The sequence below is a fragment of the Heterodontus francisci genome, chromosome 32 (assembly GCF_036365525.1).
Source record: "Heterodontus francisci isolate sHetFra1 chromosome 32, sHetFra1.hap1, whole genome shotgun sequence".
NCBI lineage: Eukaryota > Metazoa > Chordata > Chondrichthyes > Heterodontiformes > Heterodontidae > Heterodontus > Heterodontus francisci.
Window position 1 is genome coordinate 1,550,730 of NC_090402.1, and position 26,149 is coordinate 1,576,878.

General features: G+C 49.3%; 2 protein-coding genes across 2 annotated transcripts in view; one reads left to right on the plus strand and one right to left on the minus strand.

Annotated features, from left to right (window-relative positions):
- The window catches only part of dbh (dopamine beta-hydroxylase (dopamine beta-monooxygenase)), a 61,168-nt gene extending 51,492 nt beyond the window's left edge, over nucleotides 1-9,676 (plus strand). The window contains exons 9-12 of the mRNA XM_068011829.1: nucleotides 4,884-4,943; nucleotides 5,764-5,891; nucleotides 9,270-9,429; nucleotides 9,536-9,676. Coding sequence (XP_067867930.1) covers nucleotides 4,884-4,943; nucleotides 5,764-5,891; nucleotides 9,270-9,429; nucleotides 9,536-9,676 — 489 coding nt within the window. The remainder of the gene's footprint in view (nucleotides 1-4,883; nucleotides 4,944-5,763; nucleotides 5,892-9,269; nucleotides 9,430-9,535) is intronic.
- Nucleotides 9,677-10,628: 952 nt separating this feature from the next.
- Nucleotides 10,629-26,149, minus strand: part of sardh (sarcosine dehydrogenase) — a 342,235-nt gene continuing 326,714 nt past the window's right edge. The window contains exons 18-20 of the mRNA XM_068012002.1: nucleotides 21,357-21,525; nucleotides 19,876-20,011; nucleotides 10,629-11,048 (exon numbers count right to left, since the gene is read on the minus strand). Coding sequence (XP_067868103.1) covers nucleotides 10,923-11,048; nucleotides 19,876-20,011; nucleotides 21,357-21,525 — 431 coding nt within the window. The 3' untranslated portion in view covers nucleotides 10,629-10,922. The remainder of the gene's footprint in view (nucleotides 11,049-19,875; nucleotides 20,012-21,356; nucleotides 21,526-26,149) is intronic.

Here is a 26,149-nt window from a genome sequence, read left to right on the forward strand (position 1 = left end):
TGTTCCCCACAACACTCTGTTCCCCACGTCACTCTGTTCCCCACAACACTCTGTTCCCCACATCACTCTGTTCCCCACAACACTCTGTTCCCCCACAACACTCTGTTCCCCACGTCACTCTGTTCCCCACATCACTCTGTTCCCCACAACACTCTGTTCCCCCACAACACTCTGTTCCCCACGTCACTCTGTTCCCCACATCACTCTGTTCCCCACAACACTCTGTTCCCCCACAACACTCTGTTCCCCACGTCACTCTGTTCCCCACAACACTCTGTTCCCCACAACACTCTGTTCCCCACAACACTCTGTTCCCCACGTCACTCTGTTCCCCACATCACTCTGTTCCCCACAACACTCTGTTCCCCACAACACTCTGTTCCCCACGTCACTCTGTTCCCCCACAACACTCTGTTCCCCACGTCACTCTGTTCCCCACATCACTCTGTTCCCCACGTCACTCTGTTCCCCACAACACTCTGTTCCCCACAACACTCTGTTCCCCACGTCACTCTGTTCCCCACGTCACTCTGTTCCCCACAACACTCTGTTCCCCACGTCACTCTGTTCCCCACGTCACTCTGTTCCCCCACAACACTCTGTTCCCCACGTCACTCTGTTCCCCACATCACTCTGTTCCCCACGTCACTCTGTTCCCCACGTCACTCTGTTCCCCACATCACTCTGTTCCCCACGTCACTCTGTTCCCCACAACACTCTGTTCCCCACAACACTCTGTTCCCCACAACACTCTGTTCCCCACGTCACTCTGTTCCCCCACAACACTCTGTTCCCCACGTCACTCTGTTCCCCACATCACTCTGTTCCCCACGTCACTCTGTTCCCCACGTCACTCTGTTCCCCACATCACTCTGTTCCCCACGTCACTCTGTTCCCCACAACACTCTGTTCCCCACGTCACTCTGTTCCCCACAGCACTCTGTTCCCCACGTCACTCTGTTCCCCACGTCACTCTGTTCCCCACAACACTCTGTTCCCCACAACACTCTGTTCCCCACATCACTCTGTTCCCCACAACACTCTGTTCCCCCACATCACTCTGTTCCCCACGTCACTCTGTTCCCCACATCACTCTGTTCCCCACAACACTCTGTTCCCCACAACACTCTGTTCCCCACGTCACTCTGTTCCCCACATCACTCAGTTCCCCACGTCACTCTGTTCCCCACGTCACTCTGTTCCCCACATCACTCTGTTCCCCACGTCACTCTGTTCCCCACAACACTCTGTTCCCCACAACACTCTGTTCCCCACGTCACTCTGTTCCCCACATCACTCTGTTCCCCACAACACTCTGTTCCCCACAACACTCTGTTCCCCACGTCACTCTGTTCCCCACAACACTCTGTTCCCCACGTCACTCTGTTCCCCACGTCACTCTGTTCCCCACAACACTCTGTTCCCCACGTCACTCTGTTCCCCACAACACTCTGTTCCCCACAACACTCTGTTCCCCACGTCACTCTGTTCCCCACATCACTCTGTTCCCCACATCACTCTGTTCCCCACAACACTCTGTTCCCCACGTCACTCTGTTCCCCACAACACTCTGTTCCCCACAACACTCTGTTCCCCACGTCACTCTGTTCCCCACATCACTCTGTTCCCCACATCACTCTGTTCCCCACAACACTCTGTTCCCCACGTCACTCTGTTCCCCACAACACTCTGTTCCCCACGTCACTCTGTTCCCCACATCACTCTGTTCCCCACAACACTCTGTTCCCCACGTCACTCTGTTCCCCACAGCACTCTGTTCCCCACGTCACTCTGTTCCCCACAACACTCTGTTCCCCACAACACTCTGTTCCCCACAACACTCTGTTCCCCACGTCACTCTGTTCCCCACAACACTCTGTTCCCCACGTCACTCTGTTCCCCACGTCACTCTGTTCCCCACATCACTCTGTTCCCCACAACACTCTGTTCCCCACAACACTCTGTTCCCCACGTCACTCTGTTCCCCACGTCACTCTGTTCCCCACAACACTCTGTTCCCCACGTCACTCTGTTCCCCACATCACTCTGTTCCCCACAACACTCTGTTCCCCACAACACTCTGTTCCCCACGTCACTCTGTTCCCCACAGCACTCTGTTCCCCACGTCACTCTGTTCCCCACGTCACTCTGTTCCCCACAACACTCTGTTCCCCCACATCACTCTGTTCCCCACAACACTCTGTTCCCCACGTCACTCTGTTCCCCACATCACTCTGTTCCCCACGTCACTCTGTTCCCCACGTCACTCTGTTCCCCACATCACTCTGTTCCCCACGTCACTCTGTTCCCCACAACACTCTGTTCCCCACGTCACTCTGTTCCCCACAACACTCTGTTCCCCACGTCACTCTGTTCCCCACGTCACTCTGTTCCCCACAACACTCTGTTCCCCACGTCACTCTGTTCCCCACAACACTCTGTTCCCCCACATCACTCTGTTCCCCACAACACTCTGTTCCCCACGTCACTCTGTTCCCCACAACACTCTGTTTCCCACAACACTCTGTTCCCCACAACACTCTGTTCCCCTCAACACTCTGTTTCCCACAACACTCTGTTCCCCCACATCACTCTGTTCCCCACAACACTCTGTTCCCCACGTCACTCTGTTCCCCACAGCACTCTGTTCCCCACGTCACTCTGTTCCCCACGTCACTCTGTTCCCCACAACACTCTGTTCCCCACAACACTCTGTTCCCCACGTCACTCTGTTCCCCACAACACTCTGTTCCCCACGTCACTCTGTTCCCCACGTCACTCTGTTCCCCACAACACTCTGTTCCCCACGTCACTCTGTTCCCCACGTCACTCTGTTCCCCACAACACTCTGTTCCCCACAACACTCTGTTCCCCACGTCACTCTGTTCCCCACAACACTCTGTTCCCCACAACACTCTGTTCCCCACAACACTCTGTTCCCCACGTCACTCTGTTCCCCACGTCACTCTGTTCCCCACAACACGCTGTTCCCCACAACACTCTGTTCCCCACGTCACTCTGTTCCCCACAACACTCTGTTCCCCACGTCACTCTGTTCCCCACGTCACTCTGTTCCCCACAACACGCTGTTCCCCACAACACTCTGTTCCCCACAACACTCTGTTCCCCACAACACGCTGTTCCCCACGTCACTCTGTTCCCCACAACACTCTGTTCCCCACAACACTCTGTTCCCCACGTCACTCTGTTCCCCACGTCACTCTGTTCCCCACGTCACTCTGTTCCCCACGTCACTATGTTCCCCACAACACTCTGTTCCCCACGTCACTCTTATCCCCACAACACTCTGTTCCCCACGTCACTCTGTTCCCCACGTCACTCTGTTCCCCACAACACTCTGTTCCCCACGTCACTCTGTTCCCCACATCACTCTGTTCCCCACGTCACTCTGTTCCCCACGTCACTCTGTTCCCCACAACACTCTGTTCCCCACGTCACTCTGTTCCCCACATCACTCTGTTCCCCACAACACTCTGTTCCCCACGTCACTCTGTTCCCCACGTCACTCTGTTCCCCACAACACTCTGTTCCCCACGTCACTCTGTTCCCCACAACACTCTGTTCCCCACGTCACTCTGTTCCCCACAACACTCTGCTCCCCACGTTACTCTGTTCCCCACGTCACTCTGTTCCCCACAACACTCTGTTCCCCACAACGCTCTGTGAGCCACACATTCAACTCCCTGATCTGTTTGACCCTATGCCAATTTGTTCATGGCTCGGGTAGTAATCCAGAAGTCTGAAATTCTACTAATGAATTTGAATCCTAGCAACTGAAACTCAGTCAGCAGAACCTCATTCCTCATTTGACCTATGTGGACCACAGCAACTGGATCCTCCCCCTCCCACTCCAAGTTCTTCTCTAATAACAACAATATATATTTATATAGCATCTTTCACATAATGAAATGTCCCAGGGCACTTCATAGCAGCATTATAAAAGAAAATATGACATCGAGCCACAAAAGAAGGTATTAGGTCAGATGATTGGTCAAAGAGGTAGGTTTTAAGGAGTGCCTTAAAGAGGAAAGTGAGTTGGAAGCGGAGAGGTGTAGGGAGGGTATTCTACAGCTTAGGGCCTCAGGAACTGAAGGCACGGCCACCAATGGTGGAGCAATTAAAATCAGGGATGCACAAGAGGCCAGAATTAGAGGACAGTAGATATCTCAGAGGGGCTGGAGGAGATTACTGAGATAGGGAGGGGCTGAGGCCACAGAGGGATTTGAAAACAAGGATGAGAATATTAAAATCAGCCATGAGGAGCTGGCTTTAAAGCTGGCACCAGGCAGGCAACACAACCTGTGGAAGTCCTTGGCTCCTTGGTCTTGGCTGCAGGTAGCAGTTTCTAACCCCCTGCCTATACTGTCCTCTACCACGATCACATTCCTTTTCATTCCTTCCACTTGAATGTCCTCCTGTGTCATAGTCAGTTTGCTCATCCACCCTGCAGATTTTGCCCTCATCCACACAGTCAGCAAGAACCTCATACATGTTGGATAAGGGCAAAGGCTGAGGCTCCTCTGGCAGTGTACCTGGGGTCCCCATACCTGCCTGACTCGCAGTCACACCCTCCTGTCCCTGACCACTAACTAGACTTGTAGCACTTCCTAACATTTGTGATATGACTGCCTCCTGGATCACAGTGTCCAGGTCCACTCTGCCCCTCCTGATTCCTCCCAATATCTGCAGCTGGACTGCAGCTAATATCTCTGAGCTGAAGCTTCTCGAGATGCAGGCACTTACTGCAGATTTGTCAGCCAGCCCTAGTGCTTCACACAAACACCAGCCTAGTACTTTACAGAATTATTTTGATTCAGTAATTTATCTTTAACCTGAGCTTAATCATGTGATCTTCTCAACAGGGAGATGTTCTGATAACTTCCTGCACGTACAACACTGAGGACCGGGGTCATGTGACAGTGGTAAGTGCATAAATTCCAGTGCAGGAAGTGACCCATCTTCTTGAACTGATATCTTCACTCTCAGACAAGAGCAAAATACTGGAATCCTGAGAGAGAAACAGAAAATGCTGGAAATACTCAGCAGGTCTGGCAGCATTTGTGGAGAGAGAAATAGAGTTAACGTTTCAGGTCAATGACCTTTCATCAGAACTGGCAGTACTTCGAGATGTAACAGGTTTTAAAACAAGGCGGGGAATTATCACTGAATTATTACTTCCTGGACATGCATCGAGATCCAGTTTGTTTGCCTTCCTGCGCTGTTTCACTGAGACCCCACCAGGTCCCTGGACCCTTCCCTGTGTCCTAAGGACATTTAGTTCCTATGCTACTGCCTATTCTCTTTCTTTAGTCTCGTCACTCCACATTAAACATCTGTCACTGGTCAATCGCATCTCCTTGTCCATCGCAGATGCTCTGGATCTGATCCATTTGCTCCATGTTATCTGCAAATCCCCCGCCTCCCCACATTCACCATGAGTAACTCAAAACACCTTCAGTCAATACTAGTCTGATCCCTAACCACTCACATCAGTTGTAACTGTCCATATCATTGCACATGTACGGAATTTCCCTCATCTGTGCCCAACAGAGAGATAGAGGGAGACAGAAAGAAAGAAAAAGATAAACAGACAGAGAGATAGAGAGCCAGAGTGAGCGAGTGGAATCCAAAGCCGCTGTTAAAGGGGAGCTGGATAAATATTTGAAAGAATGAAAGGATTTCGGACTGAGTGGAGAGTTGATACAGGTGCAATGTGATTGCATTCGGGTTCTCTGTGTTTAGGGGGGATTCGGAATCAATGAAGAAATGTGTGTGAACTACGTGCACTATTACCCCCAGACACAACTGGAATTATGCAAAAGTGCTGTGGATATCAGTTACCTTCAGAAGTATTTCACCTTCATCAACAGGTAACCATTTGCATTTTCTTTTCTTTTTTTCTTTTGGGCCTCCTTATCTCGAGAGACAATGGATACGCGCCTGGAGGTGGTCAGTGGTTTGTGAAGCAGCGCCTGGAGTTGCATTTATATAGCGCCTTTAATGTAATAAAACATCCAAAGCTTCACAGGAGCATCATCAATTTGACACTAAAGCCACATAAGGAGACATTAGAACAGGTGACCAAAAGCTTGGTCAAAGAGGTAGGTTTTAAGGAGTGTCTTAAAGGAGGAGAGAGGGGTTTGGGGAGGGATTTCCAGAGCTTTAGGGCCCAAGCAACTGAAAGCACAGCTTCCAATGGTGGAACAATGAAAATCAGAATGCACAAGAGGCCAGAATTGGAGGAGCAGAGATACTGAGCTTGTGTGATTGGGAACAATAACTTGTTAAAAATTCATTTTCAGTTTGTGTGCCTGGCAAGGCCAGCAATTATTACCCATCTCTAACTGCCCTTGAGAAGGTGGTGGTGAGCTGCCGCCTTGACCCGCTGCCGTCCATGTGAGGTAGGTACACCCACCGTGCTGTTAGGGAGGGAGTTCTAGGATTTTGACCCAGCGACAGTGACGGAACAGCGATATAATTCCAGGTCAGGATGGTGTGTGAGTTGGAGGGGATCTTGCAGGTGGTGGTGTTCCCATGTGCCTGCTGCTCTTGTTCTAAGTAGTAAAAGTTGCAGGTTTGGAAGCTGCTGTCGAAGGAGTCTTGGTGAGTTGTTGCAGTGCATCTTGGAGCTATTATACGTAAGAACATAAGAAATAGGAGCAGTAGTAGGCCATTCGGCCCCTCAAGCCTGCTCCGCCATTCAACAAGATCATGGCTGATCTGATTGTGGCCTTAACTCCACTTTCCTGACTGCCCTTGCCCATAACCCTTGACTGCCTTGTCAATCAAAAATCTGTTTTAACTGTGCCTTGAATATATTCAATGATCCAGCTTGCTGCTTGCTGGGGAAGAGAATTCCAAACACGAACAACCCTCAGAGGAGAAATTCCTCATCACCTTCTTAAATGGAAAACTCCTTAATTTGAACTGTGTCCCCTGGTTCTAGATTCCCCCATGAGGGGAAACATCCTCTCAGCATCTACCCTGTCAAGCCCCCCTCAGAATCTTATATGTTTCAATAAGAGCACCTCACAGTCTTCTAAAGTCCAGTGAGTATAGGCCTAACCTGCTCACCCTTTCCTCATAAGACAAATCCCTCATTCCAGGAATCAGCCTAGTGAACCTTCTCTGAACTGCTTCCAATGCAAGTATATGCGAAGGAGACCAAAACTGTACATCGTACTCTAGGTGTGGTCTCACCAATGCCCTGTACAGTTTGTAGCAAGATTTTCCGGCTTGTATATTCCATCCCCCTTGCAATAACATTTCATTTGCTTTCCTAATTACTTGCTGTACCTGCATGCTGACTTTTTGTGATTCACGTATCAAGACACCTAGATCCCTCTGTACAGCAGAGTTCTGCAGACTGTCTCCACTTAAACAATATTCTACTTTTCTATTCTTCCTGCTAAAGAGGACAACCTCTCATTTTCCCACTCCATCTGCCAAACTTTTGCCTACTCACTTAACCTATCTATATCTCTTTGCAAATGCTTTGTATCCTCCTCACAACTTTCCTTCCTACTTTCTATCATCCACAAATTTGGCTACATTACACTCAGTCCCTTCATCCAAGTCATTGATATAGATTGTAAATAGCTGAGGCCCCAGCACTGATCCCTGTGGCACTCCACTAGTTACAGTTTGCCAACCTGAAAATTCCCCATTTATCCCGACTATCTGTTTCCTGTTAGTTCGCCAGTCCTCTGCCCATGCTAATATATTACCCCCAACTCCATGAGCTCTTATCTTGTGCAATAATCTTTTATGTGGCACCTTATCGAATGCCTTCTGGAAATCTAAATACATTACATCTACCGGTTCCCCTTTATCAACTCTGCTTGTGGAATCCTCAAAGATCTCTTTTAGTCAAACATGATTTCCCTTTCACAAAACCATGCTGACTCTGATTGTATTGTGATTTTCTAGATGTCCTGCTATTACCTCTTCAATAATGGATTCTAGCATTTTCCCAACGACAGATGTTAGGCTAACTGGTCTATAGTTTCCGGCTTTCTGTCTTCCTCCTTTCTTGACCAGAGGTGTTACATTCGAGGTTTTCCAACCCGCTGGGACCTTTCCAGAACCTGGGGAATTTTGGAAGATTACAACCAATGCAAACACTATCTCTGCAGCCAATTCCTTTAAGACCCTAGGATGCAGGCCATCAGGTCCAGGGGACTTGTCACCCTTTGTCCCATTACTTTTTCTCTAGTGATAGTGATTTTTTAAGTTCCTCCCTCTCTTTTGCCTCCTGATTTTCTACTATTCTTGGGATGCTTTTTGTGCCTTCTACTGTGAAGAGATACAAAATACTTGTTTAAAGTCTCTGCCACTTCCTTGTTTCCCATTATTAAATACCCAGGCTTACCCTCCAAGGGATCAATGCTCACTTTAGCTACTCCTTTTCCTTTTTATATATTTGTAAAAGTTTTTACTGTATTTTTATATTTTTTGCCAGTTTTCTCTCCTATTCTAATTTCTCCCTCTTTATTTTTTTAAAGTCATCCTTTGTTAGTTTCTAAAATTTTCCCAATCTTCTGGCCTGCCACTAATCTTCACAGCATTGTAAGCCTTTTCTTTCAATTTGATACCATCCTTAACTTCCTTAGTTAGCCATGGATGGTACACACTGCTGTCACTGTGCGTCAGTGGTGGAGGGAGTGAATGTTGAAGGTGGTGGATGGGATGCCAATCAAGCAAGCTGCTTTGTCCTGGATGGTGTCAATCTTCTTGAGTGTTGTTGGAGCTGCACCCATCCAGGCAAGTGGAAAGTATTCCATCACACTCCTGACTTGCACCTTGTAGATGGTGGACAGGCTTTGGGGAGTCAGAGGTGAGTTGCTCCCCACAGAATTCCCAGCCTCCGAACTGCTCCTGTAGCTACAGTATTTATGGGGCTGTTCCAGTTCAGTTTCTGATCAATGTTGACCTCCAAGTTGTTGATAGTGGGGGATTCAGCAATGGTAATGCCATTGAATGTCAAAGGGAAATAAATAGATTCTCTCTTATTGGAGATGGTCATTGCCTGGCACTTGCATGGCACACATGCCAATTCATGCAGGTTCCCCAATTCAGCCCCCCTCCTCTTGCAACTTGTCCCACCCACAAGCTTCTCTGAGTGAAGACAGCTCCAGTCCATGGCCTTCCCTGTACACTCCCAGGAGTATTGATATCTATGGAGGGGCTGCTAGGTATGAGATTTTCTCTGACGTGGCCTGATCAATCACCTGTCTCTGGCTTTAAAGGATTGATGATGACGGGATCTGCACCTGCCCCCAAGTCTCAGTAACGCAACAGTTCAATGCTGTGACCTGGAGCCCATTCAGTAGCCAAGTACTGAGAGCTGTGTACGATTCTGCTCCCATCTCAGTGCATTGCAACAAGTCGTCTGCTGTGAGCTTCCCGGTGAGTACAGAGGCTGCTGCAGGACTATGCTTCCCACATGCTCTATTACGCTGTACTGACATTTAAATTTATTTAACCTCATCACTGAGACCTTTTCTATGTTCAGGGTAACTGGGACAAGCAGTCTCTCCCACGGGTGACTACGGTGCTGCCAGAATCACCGGATCGCTGCCAGAGATCGAGCCACATGGTGCCAGGAGAGGTGGCACTTGTCAGTTTCACCACCAGTAAACCAGGAGAGGAATGAGGCTCTTTACTGGTTACTCATAACCAGCTGTGGTGACGCTGGATCCATCGTAGTTAACCAAGGCTCTCGTGTGTCAGGGGAATGGGATGGGGCGATTAGAAGCTGATGTTTCCTCTGGAATGTTTCACCTGCCGGGCTCGACCCCTATTTGTAATCATGTTCTGTCACCCTGTGTGCATTGCCCCTTATCTGGATCAGAGTTTAATTTACTTCCAATTAAACAGCAAATTCTTTCAGATCAGCATCTGCGAGTTTCTTTAAATGATGAAGGTTCAGCTCCTCCACAAACATCACCAAGGCCTGTTCAATATTCAGACAGAACCCTCTCTGCAGGACACCATCCATTCCCTCTACCGGTCACCCCATACCCCATCATCCAGCCACACTTTGACCCTAGAGGAGATTCTCCCTCTGCAGCCCCCGGAATGTCAGGAATACTCAAGTCCATCCAGCATTTCGCCCACTACAAGGATTCCAGTTTATGAACAAAACCAAAATACTGCAGCTGTTGGAAATCTGAAATAAAAACAGAAAGTGCTGGAAATACTCAGCAGGTCTGGCAGCATCTGTGGAGAAAAACAGAGTTAAGGGTTCAGGTTGATTACCTATTATTCTGATGAATGGTCACTGACCTGAAACGTTAACTCTGTTTCGCTCTTCACTGATGCTGCCAGACCTGCTGAGTATTTCCAGCACTCTGTTTTTACTCCAGTTTGTGAACCCTAGCACCATGAGGAAGCTCAGAACTCACTGAAAACACCACCCATTCTGTTTCAAATATCATCGACTCTGAGCTGAATGACCCCTGGCTGGTGGACCGGGCTCTGTGAAACCAGTCCTGATCACAGTCACCCCAGTTGCTGACCGACATTGACACGTACACACATCAAAACAGGAGATGACATCACTTGTGTAGATTGCGAGTTTGGTTGTATGTTCAACAGATACACTGTTTTTGGCACGGATTTAAACTTTAATTCGTTAAAACTTGATTTGAAAATAATCATAAAAATTGTAGAATTGGTGTCAATTTAGTAAAATGTTAAAATTACTCCCTCGCACTGAGTAAGTCAGAATCAAAGGCTCAGAATATAACATGGAAATTTCACCACACATCCCAGTGTTTCATAAACTGATCTTCCAATTACAGAATCGGAACTCAAAGACAATTGCAGCAAATTCCTGGTCACATTCTTTTTGGTTTCAAAGCACTGGGATTACAGGCAGTCTCCATCCTGGCTGCTTGTTAATAAATCCCTTTCACTCGTTTGTTGTTTGGATCGAAGGGCGATTTGAGGTGGACCTTTGCTGAGTAGGAGATGCCCATTCTCTCCAGCGAGTACTCACCGCTCCTCACAAAATCTAGCGTTACCTGGAATGAGATAGAGACTGAAAACATATAACCATGCAGAACGACCGCCAAGAATGCATGAGAATAGTCAGGTCCAGACGGAACAAAGGTGTGGGTGAGGGTTTCAGCAGATGAGCTGAGGCAGGTACAGAGTCAGGTGGGCGATGTTACTGAGGTGGAAATAGACGGAATTCGTGATGGCACAGCACATTTGGGATCAAAGGTTGCAAATAGTCTGGTTCAGCATCAGAGAGTTGCCAAGAAGAGGGATGGAGTTGGTGGCGAGAACTGAAGACAGTGGCTTCAGTCTTCCAATATTTAATTGGAGGAGATTTTTGCTCATCAAATACTGGATGTCAGACAAGCAGTCTGATATTTTAGAGACCAGAAGGGTCAGGACAGGTAATCATAAAATCATACAATGGAAACAGCACAGAAGGAGGCCATTCGGCCCGTTGCGCCCGTGCTAGCTCTCTGCAAGAGCAACTCAGCTAATCCCAATTGTCCACCTTTTTCCCCCAGCACTGCAAATTTTCTCTATTCAGGTAATTATCCAATTACTTTTAGAAAGCTAGGATTGAATCTGCCTCCACCACATAAGAGGGCGGCACAGTGGCGCAGTGGTTAGCACCGCAGCCTCACAGCTCCAGGGACCTGGGTTCAATTCTGGATACTGCCTGTGCAGAGTTTGCAAGTTCTCCCTGTGACTGTGTGGGATTTCGCCGGGTGCTCCGGTTTACTCCCACAGCCAAAGACTTGCAGGTGATAGGTAAATTGGCCATTGTAAATTGCCCCTAGTGTAGGTAGGTGGTAGGAGAATGGTGGGAATGTGGTAGGGAATATGGGATTACTGTAGGGTTAGTATAAATGGGTGGTTGTTGGTCGGCACAGACTAGGTGGGCCGAAGGGCCTGTTTCAGTGCTGTATCTCTAAATAAATAAATAAATATTAGAAATAGGAGGAGTAGGCCATTCAGCCCCTTGAGCCTGCTCCGCCATTCAACAAAATCATGGCTGATCTGATTGTGGCCTTAACTCCACTTTCCTGCCTGCCGCCCATAACCCTTTACTCCCTTGTCATTCAAAACTCAGCCTCCACTGCTCTCTCAAGAAGAGAATTCCAAAGATGAACGTCCCTCAGAGAAGAAATTTCTCTTCATCTGTTTTAAATGGGAAACCTCATTTTGAAACTGTACCCCTTAGTTCTAGATTCCCCCACAAGGGGAAACATCCTCTCAGCATCTACCCTGTCAGGTTCCCTCAGAATCATATATGTTTCAAAAAGAACACCTTTCATTCTTCTAAACTCTAATGAAGATAAGGCCTAACCTTTCCTCATAAGACAACCCCTTCATCCCAGGAATCAGCCTAGTGAACCTTCTCTGAACTGCTTCCAATGCAAGTATATCCCTCCTTAAGTAAGGAGACGAAAACTGTACTCAGTACTCTAGGTATGGTCTCACTAATGCCCTGTACAGATGTAGTAATACCTCCCTACTTTTATACTTCATCCTCCTTGCAATAAATGCTAACATTCCATTTGCCTTCCTAATTACTTGCTGTACCTGCATGCTGACTTTTTGTGATTCTTGAACAAGGATACCCAGATCCCTCTGTACTGCAGCATTCTGCAGTCTCTCTCCATTTAATTAATATTCTGCTTTTCTATCCTTCTGCCAAAGTGGATAACCTCACAGTTCCCCACATTATACTTCATCTACCAGATTTTTGCCCATTCACTTAAACTACCTATATCACTTCACAGACACTTTGTGTCCTCCTCACACCTTGCTTTCCTACCTATCCTGGTATCATCTGCTCATTTGGCTACAATACAGTCGGAAACATATAAGATCCTGAGGGGTCTTGACAGGGTGGATGTGGAAAGGATGTTTCCTCTTGTGGGAGAATCTAGAACTAGGGGTCACTGTTTAAAAATAAGGAGGCGCCCATTTAAGACAGAGATGAGGAGAAATTATTTCTCTCAGAGGGTCGTGAATCTTTGGAATTCTCTTCCTCAAAAGGCAGTGGAAGCAGAGTCTGTGAACATTTTTAAGGCAGAGGTGGATAGATTCTTGATAAGCAAGGGGGTGAAAGGTTATCGGGGGTAGGCAGGAGTGTGGAGCTGAGGTTACAATCAGATCAGCCATGATCTTATTGAATAGCAGAGCAGGCTCGAGGGGCCGAGTAGCCTAATCCTGCTCCTAATTTATATGTTTGTATGGTTCCTTCATCCAAGTCATTAATACAGATGGTAAATAGTTGAGCCAGCACTGAACTCTCTGGCACACCACTAGTTACAATAAGTCAACCTGTAAATTCTCCATTTAACCCGACTCTGTTTGCTGTTCGTTTGCCAGCCCTCTATCCATGCTAATATATCAACCCCAACTCCATGCGCTCTTATCTTGAGTAGTAACCTTTTATGTGGCACCTTATCAAATGCCTTTTGGAAATCCAAATACACTACATCGACTGATTCCCCTTTATCCTCCCTGCTTGATACATCCTCAAAGAACTCTAATAATCTTGTCAAACACAATTTTCCTTTCATAAAACCATGTTGACTCTGTCTGCATGGATAGTGATTTTCTAAATGTCCAGCAACTACTCCCTTAATAATGGATTCTAGCATTTGCCCAATGACAGATGTTAGGCTAACTGGCCTATAGTTTCCTTCTTTCTGTTGCCCTCCCTTTCTTGAACAGAGGTGTTACATTTGTGGTTTTCCAATCCACTGGGACCTTTCTAGAATCTAGGGAATTTTGGAAGATTACAACCAATGCATGCACTATCTCTGCAGCCAATTCCTTTAAGACCCGAGGATGCAGGCCATCAGGTCCAGGGGACTTGTCACCCTTTGTCCCATTAATATTCTCATTATATTTTCTCTAGTGATAGTGATTGTTTTAAGTTCCTCCACTCTTTTTGCCTCCTGATTTTCTGCTAATCTTGGGATGCTTTTTGTGTCTTCTACTGTGAAGAGATACAAAATACTTGTTCAAAGCCTCTGTCATTTCCTCGTTTCCCAATAATTCCCCAGTCTCTTCCTCCAAGGGACCAACACTTACTCTCAACACTCTCTTCTTTTTTATATATTTGTAGAAGCTTTTAGTTTGTTTTTATATTTCTTGTAAGTTTATTCTCATACTCTAATTCCTCCCTCTTTTTTCTTTTTAGTTATCCTCTGCTGGTTTCTAAAATTTTCCCAATCTCCTGGCCTACCCCTAATCTTTGCAGCATTATACACCTTTTCTTTCAAAATACCATCCTTCATTTCCTTAGTTAGCCATGGATGATGCTTCCTCTCAGAGATTCTTTTGTTCTCAATGGAATATATCTTTGTTGAGAGTTATGAAATATTTCCTTAAATATCTGCCGCTGCTTCTCCACTATCTTACCTTTCAGCTTATTTTCCCAATCCACTTTAGCCAACTCTGTCTTCATACCCTTGTAATTGCCTTTATTTAAGTTTAAGGCACTAAGTTTCAGACCTAAACTTCTCACCCTCAAACTGAATATAAAATTCTATCATGTTATGATCACTCTTGCCTACAGGATCCTCTTCTATGAGGTCATTTATTAATCCTGTCTCATTACACATTACCAGGTCTAAAATAGCCTGCTCCCAGGTTGGTTCCAGAACATTTTGTTCTAAGAGACTGTCCCGAATACCTTTTCCAATTTGATTAGTCTAATCTAAACTAATATTAAAATTGCCCACAATTATTGTGGCATCTTTCATATAAGCCCCCATTATTTATTGATTTATACTCTGTCCTACAGTGCATCTACTGTAAGGGAGCTTTACTCTGTATCTAACCCCGTGTTGTACCTGTCCTGGGAGTGTTTGATGGGACTGGAGGGGGGGGAGAGGAGGTGGGGGCAGAAGATGGCCACCTCTCTCCACCTCCGGGAATCCAGGCAGAGCTGGGACTGGAGTCAGGAACTACCATCTCCCCTGGGCCACTCAGTGGCCTGGGAACGGAGGTGGAGAGCGGTCCTGAACCGCTGGCGCCAACAGGCTCCAGACCAATAGATGAACCCAGAGAGGATCCTCTGCCATCGATCCTGGTGGTGGGATCGTGACGGAGGCGGGACCAGCTGGCACGACCGGGACGTCTGCCCCACAGTGTGTGGTGGATGTGTCGGCCGCTGGTGGTGACGACCCGGAGGAGGATGGGGATTCGGTGTGGGGCACGGAGGACAACCTTGATTCCATCGCCAGTGAGGTGGTGGAGTCCCTCGTGCCTCCCACCGAATCTCCTCTCATCCCCACGGTGGAACTCCGGGATTTCCTCGCGGCTTGCAGGGGTTGCCGCGATAAAGTTCAGCTGGTCCTCGGCCATTGGTCGAATCTGGCACTGATCTTTCAGTCCGTCCATGCCGCCCTCAAGAAAGTGGGCAAGCACGCGGGCGTGAAACTGGTTGAGAGGCACCGTTTTAATGTGTTCCTCAATGGGTTGCTGGGGGAGTGGAGGGCCAGGTGCACTTCCACTCCCTCCTCACAGTGAGGTGTTTGTGACGGGTTTTAATTACCTTTGACATGAAGATAACCATAGCCAGCCTCAACATCAACGGCAGCAGAGGGGCTCACCGCAGATTTCACAATCTCTCAGTCCTTAGGGAAGGGAGATACGCGGTGAGCTTTCTGCAGGAAACCCACACCGTTCCAGGAGACGAAGCCACCTGGCTCCTGGAGGGCAGGGTGGGGTCTACATGAGTCACCTCACCCCTATTTCTAGTGGGGTGGCTATCTTGTTGGCCCCGACTTTTCAGCCGGAGATCTTGGGGGTCAAGGAGCTAGTGCCGGGCTGCTTGCTCCACCTCGCCGTTCACCTGGGTAGCGTGCCACTCCACTTTGTGAACGTGTATGCGCCCAGGCCCGGCGCGTTGCAAGCGCACTTCTTTGAAGAAGTGTCCGCTCTCTTGAGCTCCATCGATAGCGGCGAGTGCATCGTCCTTGTGGGGGGGATTACTCCGGTCTCCAGCGCGGCCAAGCGTCAGTGGAGAAGTTGAGGGAACTGATCAGCTCCCTCAACTTGGTGGACGTCTGGCGGAATCTCCATCCCGACTCCAGTGCCTTCACGTGGAGGTCTGGAGGAGGAGGGTCTCGAATCGACTGCCTCTACTTTTCGCAGGCGTACGTCTCCCGCGTTTCGGCGGCCTCCATGCGGCTGGTGCCGTGCTCGGACCACCATCTGGTGTGGACGGAGTTCACTCCGCTCCGCACGCGGGCGGGGTCTGCGTACTGGCACTTTAACAACCGGCTGCTGGAGGACGAGCGATTCCGGGACTCGTTCCGTCGATTCTGGGCCGACTGGAGAAGGAAGCAGGGGGGCTTCCCCTCCTTGAGGCTTTGGTGGGATGTGGGCAAGACTCACATCCACGTCTTCTGTCAGGAGTACGCGAAGGGGTCGACCAAGAGGCGGGAAGCCGAGATCGGGCACCTCGAGAGGGAGGAGCTCGACTTGGAGTCCCGCCTCGGTCATGCCATCGCGGACCCAGCCCTGTGGCAGGGGTACAAAGAGAAGAAGGGCGCGCTGAGGGACCTGCAGCTCATAGGGTCCCGAGGCGCGTACATGAGGTCGTGGATCCAGATCCTGAAAGATTTGGATCGCGCCTCACCCTTCTTCTACTCGCTGGAAAAATGCGGGGGATCCGTAAGCAGCTCATTGAGCTATGGCCGATGACGGATCCTCCTTCACGGATCCGGAGGGAATGGGCCTCCTGGTCCGTACTTATTACAGTGCGTTGTTCTCTCCAGATCCGTCCAGCGAGGACGCGCGCAGAGATTTGTGGGAGGACCGGCTGCAGGTCAGCCCGGAGGGCGCCGAAGGATTGGAAGCTCCGCTCACATTGGCGGAGCTGACTGGCGCCCTCCACCAGCTCTGAAGGGGCAAATCCCCAGGGCTGGACGGGTTGACCGTGGAGTTCCTCAGGGCATTCTGGGACATCCTGGGGGACGATTACGCGCGGGTCCTGGGGGAAACCCTGGCGACCGGGGAGATGCCCCTCTCGTGGCGCAGGGCGGTCATCGTCCTGCTGCCGAAAAGGGGTGATCTCTGCCTGCTTAAAAACTGGCGCCCTGACTCCCTCCTCAGCACAGATTATAAGATCTTTGCCCGGGCTATGTCTACCCGCCTGGGCTCCGTGCTGGCCCACATGATCCACCCCGACCAGTCCTACACGGTCCCGGGCCGGTCCATCCAGGACAACATCCACCTGGTCCGGGACCTGATCCATCTTTCCCAGAGGACTGGTCAGTCGGTCGCCTTTCTCTCCCTCGATCAGGAGAAGGTATTCGACAGGGTGGATCATGAATACCTTTTCGGGACTCTGCGTGCTTTCGGACATGCGGCCCGGGTCCGACTTTTATACGCCGCCGCAGAGTGTCTAGTCAAGGTTAACGGGTCCTTGACGGCGCCCCTTCGCTTTTGGAGAGGAGTGCGTCAGGGATGCCCCATGTCCGGCCAATTGTATACCATCTGCGTGGAGTTGTTCCTGTGGCTGCTTCACAGGAGGTTGACGGGATTGGCTCTGCGCGAGCCGGCCATGCGGCGGGTCGTCCTCTCGGCTTACGGCGACGTGTTCCTCGCGGTCACAGATCCTGTTGACTTGCGGAGGATGCGCGACTGCCAGCAGACCTTTTCTGCCGTGTCCTCCGCGAGGATCAATTGGGAGAAATGTTCCGGTCTCTTGGTGGGTCAGTGGCGGGTGGACTCCCTGCCGGAGGAGTTGAAACCTTTTGAGTGGAGCACCACGCACCTCCTCTATCTGGGACTCCACCTCAGCCCCGCTGAGGAAGCCTGGCCGGCAAATTGGTAGGAATTGGAGGTGAAAGTCACCACTCGGCTGGGGCGCTGGACAGGACTGCTCCGAGTGCTTTCCTACAGGGGTCCAGCGCTGGTTATAAACCAACTGGTGGCCTCCATGTTGTGTACCGGTTGGTCACTTTGGCCCCACCCCTTGCATTTGCCACCAAGATCCAGAAGAAACCCATAGATTTCTTCTGGAGCAAGAGGAAACACTGGGTCTCGGCCGCGGCCCGGAGTCTCCCAATCGAGGAGGCGGCCAGTCGCTGGTGTGCATCCGCACCCAGGCTGTGACTCTCCACCTTCGGACCCTGCAGAGATACCTGTACATTGAGCGTCCTCTGCAGATGGTGTGCGCTGGCGACGTATTTTTTCTGCCAGTGTCACAGCCTTCAAGACGACACGCAGCTCCCGGTGGAGTCCGTTAGCCGCGCCTCTCGGAGAGTTGCCTGTCTATTACCGGGATCTATTCCGAGTCTGGAACATGGTCGCCTCCAGTCAGGGTGCTCCCCCGCCGGCGGAGGAGAGCGCCTCGGCTGTCCGGGTGGCCGACTCTGGGGACAGTCCGGCGGGCGGAGGAGTAGCCGAAACCACCGGGACGCACCTCACTGCGGGTGGCGAGGGGGCTCGGGAGAGCGGAGCGCTCCCGGCCGAGCTGACCCCCGTTCGGCCGGAACTGCTCATCGGACCCTGGCCCCGAAACCCTCCTCGGGAGCCAGTCCCGCACAACCCGACCCGCCTCTCAGAAATGCCCTCCGTGCCATTCCAGTCGGCGCCGAGGGGTTTCCTGTACGGGCTGCTCCTGCACACTCTCCACTTCCTCGCCCTCGTCAGCTGGCCGGACACGCCCTGGTGGTCCACGTTGCCATCTGGCAGCGAGGGGAAACCCCAATGGAGGTCTCTCTACGCGGGAGTCTTCCCCCTTTACATCGGGGACCTGGGGTGGAGGGTGTTGTACAGGGCAGTCCTGTGCGATAGACTTTTAAGTAGGTTCACGGACTCCCAGGCCGCCTGTACTTTCTGCGGCCTGGACGAGTCCGTGTTCCATGTCTATATGGCGTGTGCGAGGTTGCAGCCCATGTTTGCGTATTTGAAGGGGCTGCTCCTCAAATTCTGGCTGCACTTCAGTCCCACACTCCTGATCTTTGGGCACCCAGTGCGGAGGGGCTTGGGCCGGGAGGAGGATCTCCTCGTCGGTCTGCTCCTGGGCCTGGCCAAGGTGGCAATTCACAGGTCCAGGCTGCGGGCCGTCGGGGGTCCGTCCTCCCTGATTGCCTGCCCCTCTTCCGCGGTTACGTTCGCGCCCGGGTGTCCCTGGAAAAGGAGCATGCGGTGTCCGCCGGTACGCTTGAGGCCTTCCGCGACCGGTGGGCACCGCAGGGACTGGAGTGCATCGTCGACGCCAAGAATGGCATTTTAATTTGAGTGTTTGGTTTATTTATCTGTTTTTAATAAAGTTATTTTAAAAATGTAAATATGTATATAAAGGGGGCCTGAGAAATAAAGGCCCCCTCGTAAAAAAAAATAAAGAAAAAAAAACGGGGTTAGATGCAGGGTAAAGCTCCCTCTGCACTGTCCCCATCAAACACTCCCAGGACAGGTACAGCACGGGGTTAGATACAGAGTAAAGCTCCCTCTACACTGTCCCCATCAAACACTCCCAGGACAGGTACAGCACGGGGTTAGATACAGAGTAAAGCTCCCTCTACACTGTCCCCATCAAACACTCCCAGGACAGGGACAGCACGGGGGTTAGATACAGAGTAAAGCTCCCTCTACACTGTCCCCATCAAACACTCCCAGGACAGGGACAGCACGGGGGTTAGATACAGAGTAAAGCTCCCTCTACACTGTCCCCATCAAACACTCCCAGGACAGGTACAGCACGGGGTTAGATACAGAGTAAAGCTCCCTCTACACTGTCCCCATCAAACACTCCCAGGACAGGTACAGCACGGGGTTAGATACAGAGTAAAGCTCCCTCTACACTGTCCCCATCAAACACTTCCTGGTGTCCATATCACATCTACTCACCACTCCACCCTCAGGATCCCTGATGTAGCCATAAGCTATGGTCTTATTGAGCATAAATGCGAAATCCGCCCTCCGGATGTGTCCAACTACTTTCCCGTTCCTCCAAATCACTTCCAGGCCAAACATGGGGACCTTCCTGTGGAATAATGAACAGCTTTTATATCAAAAACAGGCAGGGACTGTGGGGTGAAACACACACTGCATTACACCGACTGGAGCCCAGGGCATGACCTACAATATCATTTGGACAGGAGCCTGAACCCTGCCTTTCAACATATTCCACTCGCAACTCCATGCGTACAATCAACATTCAAGCAAGGGGGGCTGTAGATTATTAATACTTAATTCAGTCTGAGGAATGTAACTAAAAATTGAAGCCAGGTCAATCAAAGGGAGTGTTTACAGGTGGAGACCAGGTATTGAAACCAGGCTCAGCAGGGTGTCCCCAGACATTAGGACACAGTGAGTGTTCCGCAGATTTCCATCACTGATCTTCCTGAACTTGGCTCAGTTTCTTGTTTCCAATCAAGCTCCTCCATTCCATGGGGCCTATCCTTTACACCAGGCTCGGCTGCAATTACTCAGCATTTTAAATGGTACATCAGTCTTACTCACATGGCACAGTTCTAAAGCGTGTACAAGGACAGAGGGACCTGGGGGTGAATGTGCATCGATCTTTGAAGGTGTCAGGACATATTGAGAGAGTGGTTAATAAAGCATATGGGATCTTGGGCTTCATAAATAGAGGTACTGAGTACAAAAGCAGGGAAGTTATGCTGAACCTTTATAAAGCCCTGGTTAGGCCCCAACTGGAGTATTGTGTCCAGTTCTGGTCACCACACTTCAGGAAGGATGGGAGGGTCCAGGAGAGGGTGCAGAGGAGATTTACCGGAATGGTTCCAGGGATGAGGGATTTTAGTTACAAGGTTACAAGGTTACAAGGTTAGGTTGGAGAAGCTGGGATTGTTCTCCTTGGAGCAAAGGAGATTGAGGGGAGATTTGATCAAGGTGTACAAGATTATGACAGGTTTAGATAAGGTAGACAAAGAAAAGCTGCTCCCATTAGCTGATTGTACAAGGACTAGGGGTCACAGATTGAAGGTTTTGGGCAAGAGATGCAGGGGGATATGAGGAAGCACACAGCGAGTGGTAACGACCTGGAACTCGCTGCCTAGGAGTGGGGTAGAAGCGGAGACGATCAATGACTTAAAAAGGAAATTAGATGGGGGCACGAGGGAAATAAACTTGCAGAGGTACGGGGATACAGTGGAAAAATGGGACTGACTGGACTGCTTTAGAGAGAGCTAGCATAGACTCAATGGGCCGAATGGACTCATTCTGCACTGAAATGATTCTATGATATACTAAGTGGAGATTAATTCAAAACAATACTTGTCTCTACATTGAAAGAATAAACCTGGGAGTTGCTGCAGTATTTAAATAAATCAGCAGCTGAGTTCCCAACTCCAGCAGAGACTCACTCGTCAATGGTGAAACACAGCAGGCGTTTAAAAAGCCCCTCCGTTTTCTGCTTCTCCAGTGCCTCCCGGCCAAGAAACGGAATCTGAGATTTCAGTTTGCAAGTGAAGGCGAGCCCTGCTTCAAGAGGGGTGTCATCGGATCGAAGGTCAGCATGCCAGTGTCTGTAACCTGCAACACAAACCAGTGCAAATTCGTTTGAAGATTCTGTGTCTCACATTCCAGAAAATACCTTTTCCACCAGCTGCCTGTTAACAGAGAGGCACTCCCACATTCTACAGGGACAAATCATGGGGCACAGATTGGACAAGCCCAAACCCTCATCCCAAGGCTAATTTGTCTAACTTATCTAAGCCTGTCATAATGTTGTACACCTCTATCAAATCGCCCCTCAATCTCCTTTGCTCCAAGGAGAACAATCCCAGTTTCTCTAACCTAACCTTGTAATTAAATTCCCCCATCCCTGGAACCATTCTGGTAAATCTCCTCTGCACCCTCTCAAGGACCCTCACATCCTTCCTAAAGTATGGTGACCAGAACTGGACATAATACTTTAACTGTGGTCTAACCAGAGTTTTATAAAGGTTCAGCATAACTTCCCTGCTTTTGTACACAATACCTCTATTTATGAAGCTCAAGATCCCATATGTTTTACTAACCATTCTCTCAATATGTCCTGACACCTTCAAAGATCGATGCACATTCACCCCCAGATCCCTCTGTTCCTGCACACTCTTTAGAACTGTGCCATTAAGTCTATATTGCCTCTCCCTATTCCTTCTGCCAAAATGCATCATCTCACATTTCTCTGTATTAAATTCCATCCATCACTTGTCTGCCCATTCTGCTAGTCTATCTATGTTCTGTTGCAGGCAGTTCATATCATCATCACTGTTTGCCTCAACTCCAAGTTTGGTGTCATTGGCAAGTTTTTAAATTTTACTTATATTCCAAGATCCAAGTCATTTCTATATAGCAAATAAAGCAGTGGTGCCAGCACTGACTCTTGGGGAACACCACTGTCTACCATCCTCCAGTCTGAAAAACAACCATTTACCATGACTCGCTGTTTTCTATCCTTAAGCTAATTTTTTATCCAATTGGACACTGGCCCTCCTATTCCATGTGCCTCAATTTTGTTAACCAACCTTTTATGTGATACTTTATCAAACACTTTCTTGAAATCCAAATAGACAACATCCACCATATTCCCTTCATCAACCTTCTCTGTTACTTCATCAAAAAATTCAATTAGATTAGTCAATGATGATCTGCCTTTTTCAAATCCATGCTGGCTCTCCTTAATTAACTCAAACCTCTCCAAGTGCCTGTTGATTTGTTTTTATTGATTGTTTCTAAAACCTTACCCATCACTGAAGTTAAACTAAGTGGCCTGTAGTTGCTAGGATTGTCATTACACCCTTTCTTGAATAAAAGCGTCACATCTGCCACTCTCCAATTCTCTGGCACCTCCCCCATATCTATCTGGGATGCAAGCCATATGGACCAGGTGACTTATATACTCTAAGCATAGCCCAGTACCTCCTCCCTCTCAATTTTTATCCCATCCATTGCCTCTACTCTCTCTGCTTATTCTGATATTTTGTCAGCTTCCTCTTCCGTAGTAAACACCAGTACAAAGTATTCATTAAGTATTCTAGCTTTGCCCTACACTTCTAACCTTCTTTACCCGTCCACCTTTGGAATACCCCCAATAGCATGATCATCCCTTTTTTGCTTCTCTAACCAAATGGATTCTGTTTTTGGCCCCTCAAGGACATCCTCTCTTTCCAACACTACAATATCTTCCCTAATCAATACTGACACCCCACCTCCCTTTTTTTTCTCCTTATCTTTTCTGAACACTTTGTACCCTTGAACATTAAGCGCCCAGTCCTCACCACTTTTAAGCCATGTTTCTGTTATTGCTACTACATCGTATTCCCACATGGCTATTTGTTATTTACAATAATGCATTGTAATCCTGTCTTTGCGTCCCTTGTAGCTCTTCTCAGTCTGCTCCTAATATGGAACTGCTCCCTTCTCTTGCATTATCCAACACTCTCACCTCATTCCTCTGTTCTACTTCTATATGCTGATGCCCACCACCCCCCTACCAATTTAGTTTAAAACCTCCTCAAACCACATTAGTGAATCCCACTACAAGGGCATTGGTCCCAGTCCTGTTGAGGTGCAACCCAGCACTTCTGAATAGGTGCTTCCTATCCCAGAACTGGTCCCAATGCCCCAAGAATCTGAAGCCCTCCCTCCTGCACCGTGCCTCAAGCCACACATTGATCTTCCCTATCTTCCTATTTCTGCTCTCGCTAGCACATGGCACTGGAGTAATCCAGACATTACTACCTTTGAGGTTCTGCTTTTTAACTTCCTCCCTAGCTCCTGTAAGTCTGACCTTAGGATGTCAATACCTGCTCTATGTTGTTGGTACCAACGTGTACTGCAACTTCTGGCTCACTCCCTTCCCCTGCAGAATATCCTATACCTTCTCCGTGATGTCCTTTACCCTAGCACCAGGGTGGCAACACACCATGAGGGACTCACTATGACAGTTACAGAATTGCCTGCCTGTCCCCCTGACTACGCTCAAACAGGTTTTTCCCTCTTGCTGGTTCCCTCACCACCTGTCGCAGGCCCAACCTGGCAGATAAGTCCGTCAGAACTCAACCAGCTTGGTCAGTAGCGGTGTGACCAAGCTACTCTTGGTGATTGACATTGAAGTCCCTCACCCAAAGTGCATTCAGTGCCCTTGCTGCCCTCAGTGCAGCTTCCAAGCGGTGATCAGCATGGAGAAGCACTGATTCATCAGCTGAGAGCGGGTGGTAGGTGGCAATCAGCAGTAGGTTTCTGTGCCCATGTTTGACCTGATGCCATGAGACTTCTTGGGTCCGCAGTCAATGTTGAGGACTCCCAGGGCAACTCCCTCCCAACTGTATACCACTATGCCATCAGCCCTGAAGGGACTAATCTGCCGGTGGGACAGGACATACTCAGGAATGAAATGGCCTAACAAGCCAATCATTGTATCTAACCGCTACGAAGTCTAAGAAAAGGAATGAAACCAGATTGACCACCCGGCATCGACCTAGGCACTGGAAATGACAATGTCAAACCCAGCCCTGTCAACCCTGCAAAGTCCTCCTTACTAACATCTGGGGGCTTGTGACAAAGTTGGGAGAGCTGTCCCACAGCCTAGTCAAGCAACAGCCTGACATAGTCACACTCACAGAATCATACCTTACAGACAATGTCCCAGATACTGCCATCACCATCCCCGGGTATGTCCTGTCCCACCGGCAGGACAGACCCAGCAGAGGTGGTGGCACAGTGGTATACAGTCGGGAGGGAGTTGCCCTGAGAGTCCTCAACATTGACTCTGGACCCCATGAAGTCTCATGGCATCAGGTCAAACATGGGCAACGAAACCTCCTACTAATTACCACCTACCGCCCATCCTCAGCTGATGAGTCAATATTCCTCCATGTTGAACACCGATTGGAAGGAGCACTGAGGGTGGCAAGGGCACAGAATGTACTCTGGGTGAGGGACTTCAATGTCCATCACTAAGAGTGGCTCAGTAGCACCACTACTGACCGAACTGGCCGAGTCCTAAAGGACATAGCTGCTAGACTGGGTCTGCGGCAGGTGGTGAGGGAACCAACAAGAGGGATCAACCTATTTGACCTCGTCCTCACCAATCTCTGTCATAGATGTATCTGTCCATGACAGTATTGGTAGGAGTGACCACCGCACAGTCCTTGTGGAGACGTAGCCCCATCTTTACATTGAGGATACCCTGTACCATGTTGTGTGGCACTACCACCGTGCTAAATGGGATAGATTTTGCATTGATCTAGCAACTCAAAACTGGGCATCCATGAGGTGCTGTGGGCCATCAGCAGCAACAGAATTGTATTCAACCATAATCTGTAACCTCATGGTCGGGTACATCCCCCACTCTACCATTGACCAGAAACTGAACTGGAACAGCACATAAATGCTGTGTCTACAAGAGCAGGTCAGAGGCTAGGAATCCTGAGGCGAGTAACTCATCTCCTGACTCCCCAAAGCCTGTCCACTATCTATAAGACACAACTCAGGAATGTGATGGAATACTCTCCACTTGCCTGGATGGGTGCAGCTCCAACAACATTCAAGAAACTCGACACCATCCAGGACAAAGCAGCCCGCTTGATTGGCACCTCATGCACAAACATTCACTCCCTCCACCACTGACGCACAGTGGCAGCAGTGTGTACCATCTACAAGATGCACTGCAGCAATGCACCAAGGCTCCTCAGACAGCACCTTCCAAACCCGCGACCTCTACCACCTCGAAGGACAAGAGCAGCAGATGCATGGGAACATCACCACCTGCAAGTTCCCGTCCAAGTCACACACCATCCTGACTTGGAATTATATCGCCGTTCCTTCACTGTCGCTGGGTCAAAATCCAGGAACTCCCTTCCTAACAGCACTGTGGGTGTACCTACCTCACATGGACTGCAGCGGTTCAAGAAGGCAGCTCACCACCACCTTCTCAAGGGCAATTAGGGATGGGCAATAAATGCTGGCCTGGCCAGTGACGCCCACATCCCGTGAATGAATAAAAATAAATGGTGGTGGAGGAGCCTGGGACATTGGCTGGAAGGTATGATTTACCAGTATATCTATAACAGGCTGTTGGCCAGGAGATCAGGGGTAACTACCCTGTATTCAAAATAGTGCTTCATGATCTTTTATGTCCACCTCACAGGGCAGTCGAGAACTCGGTTTC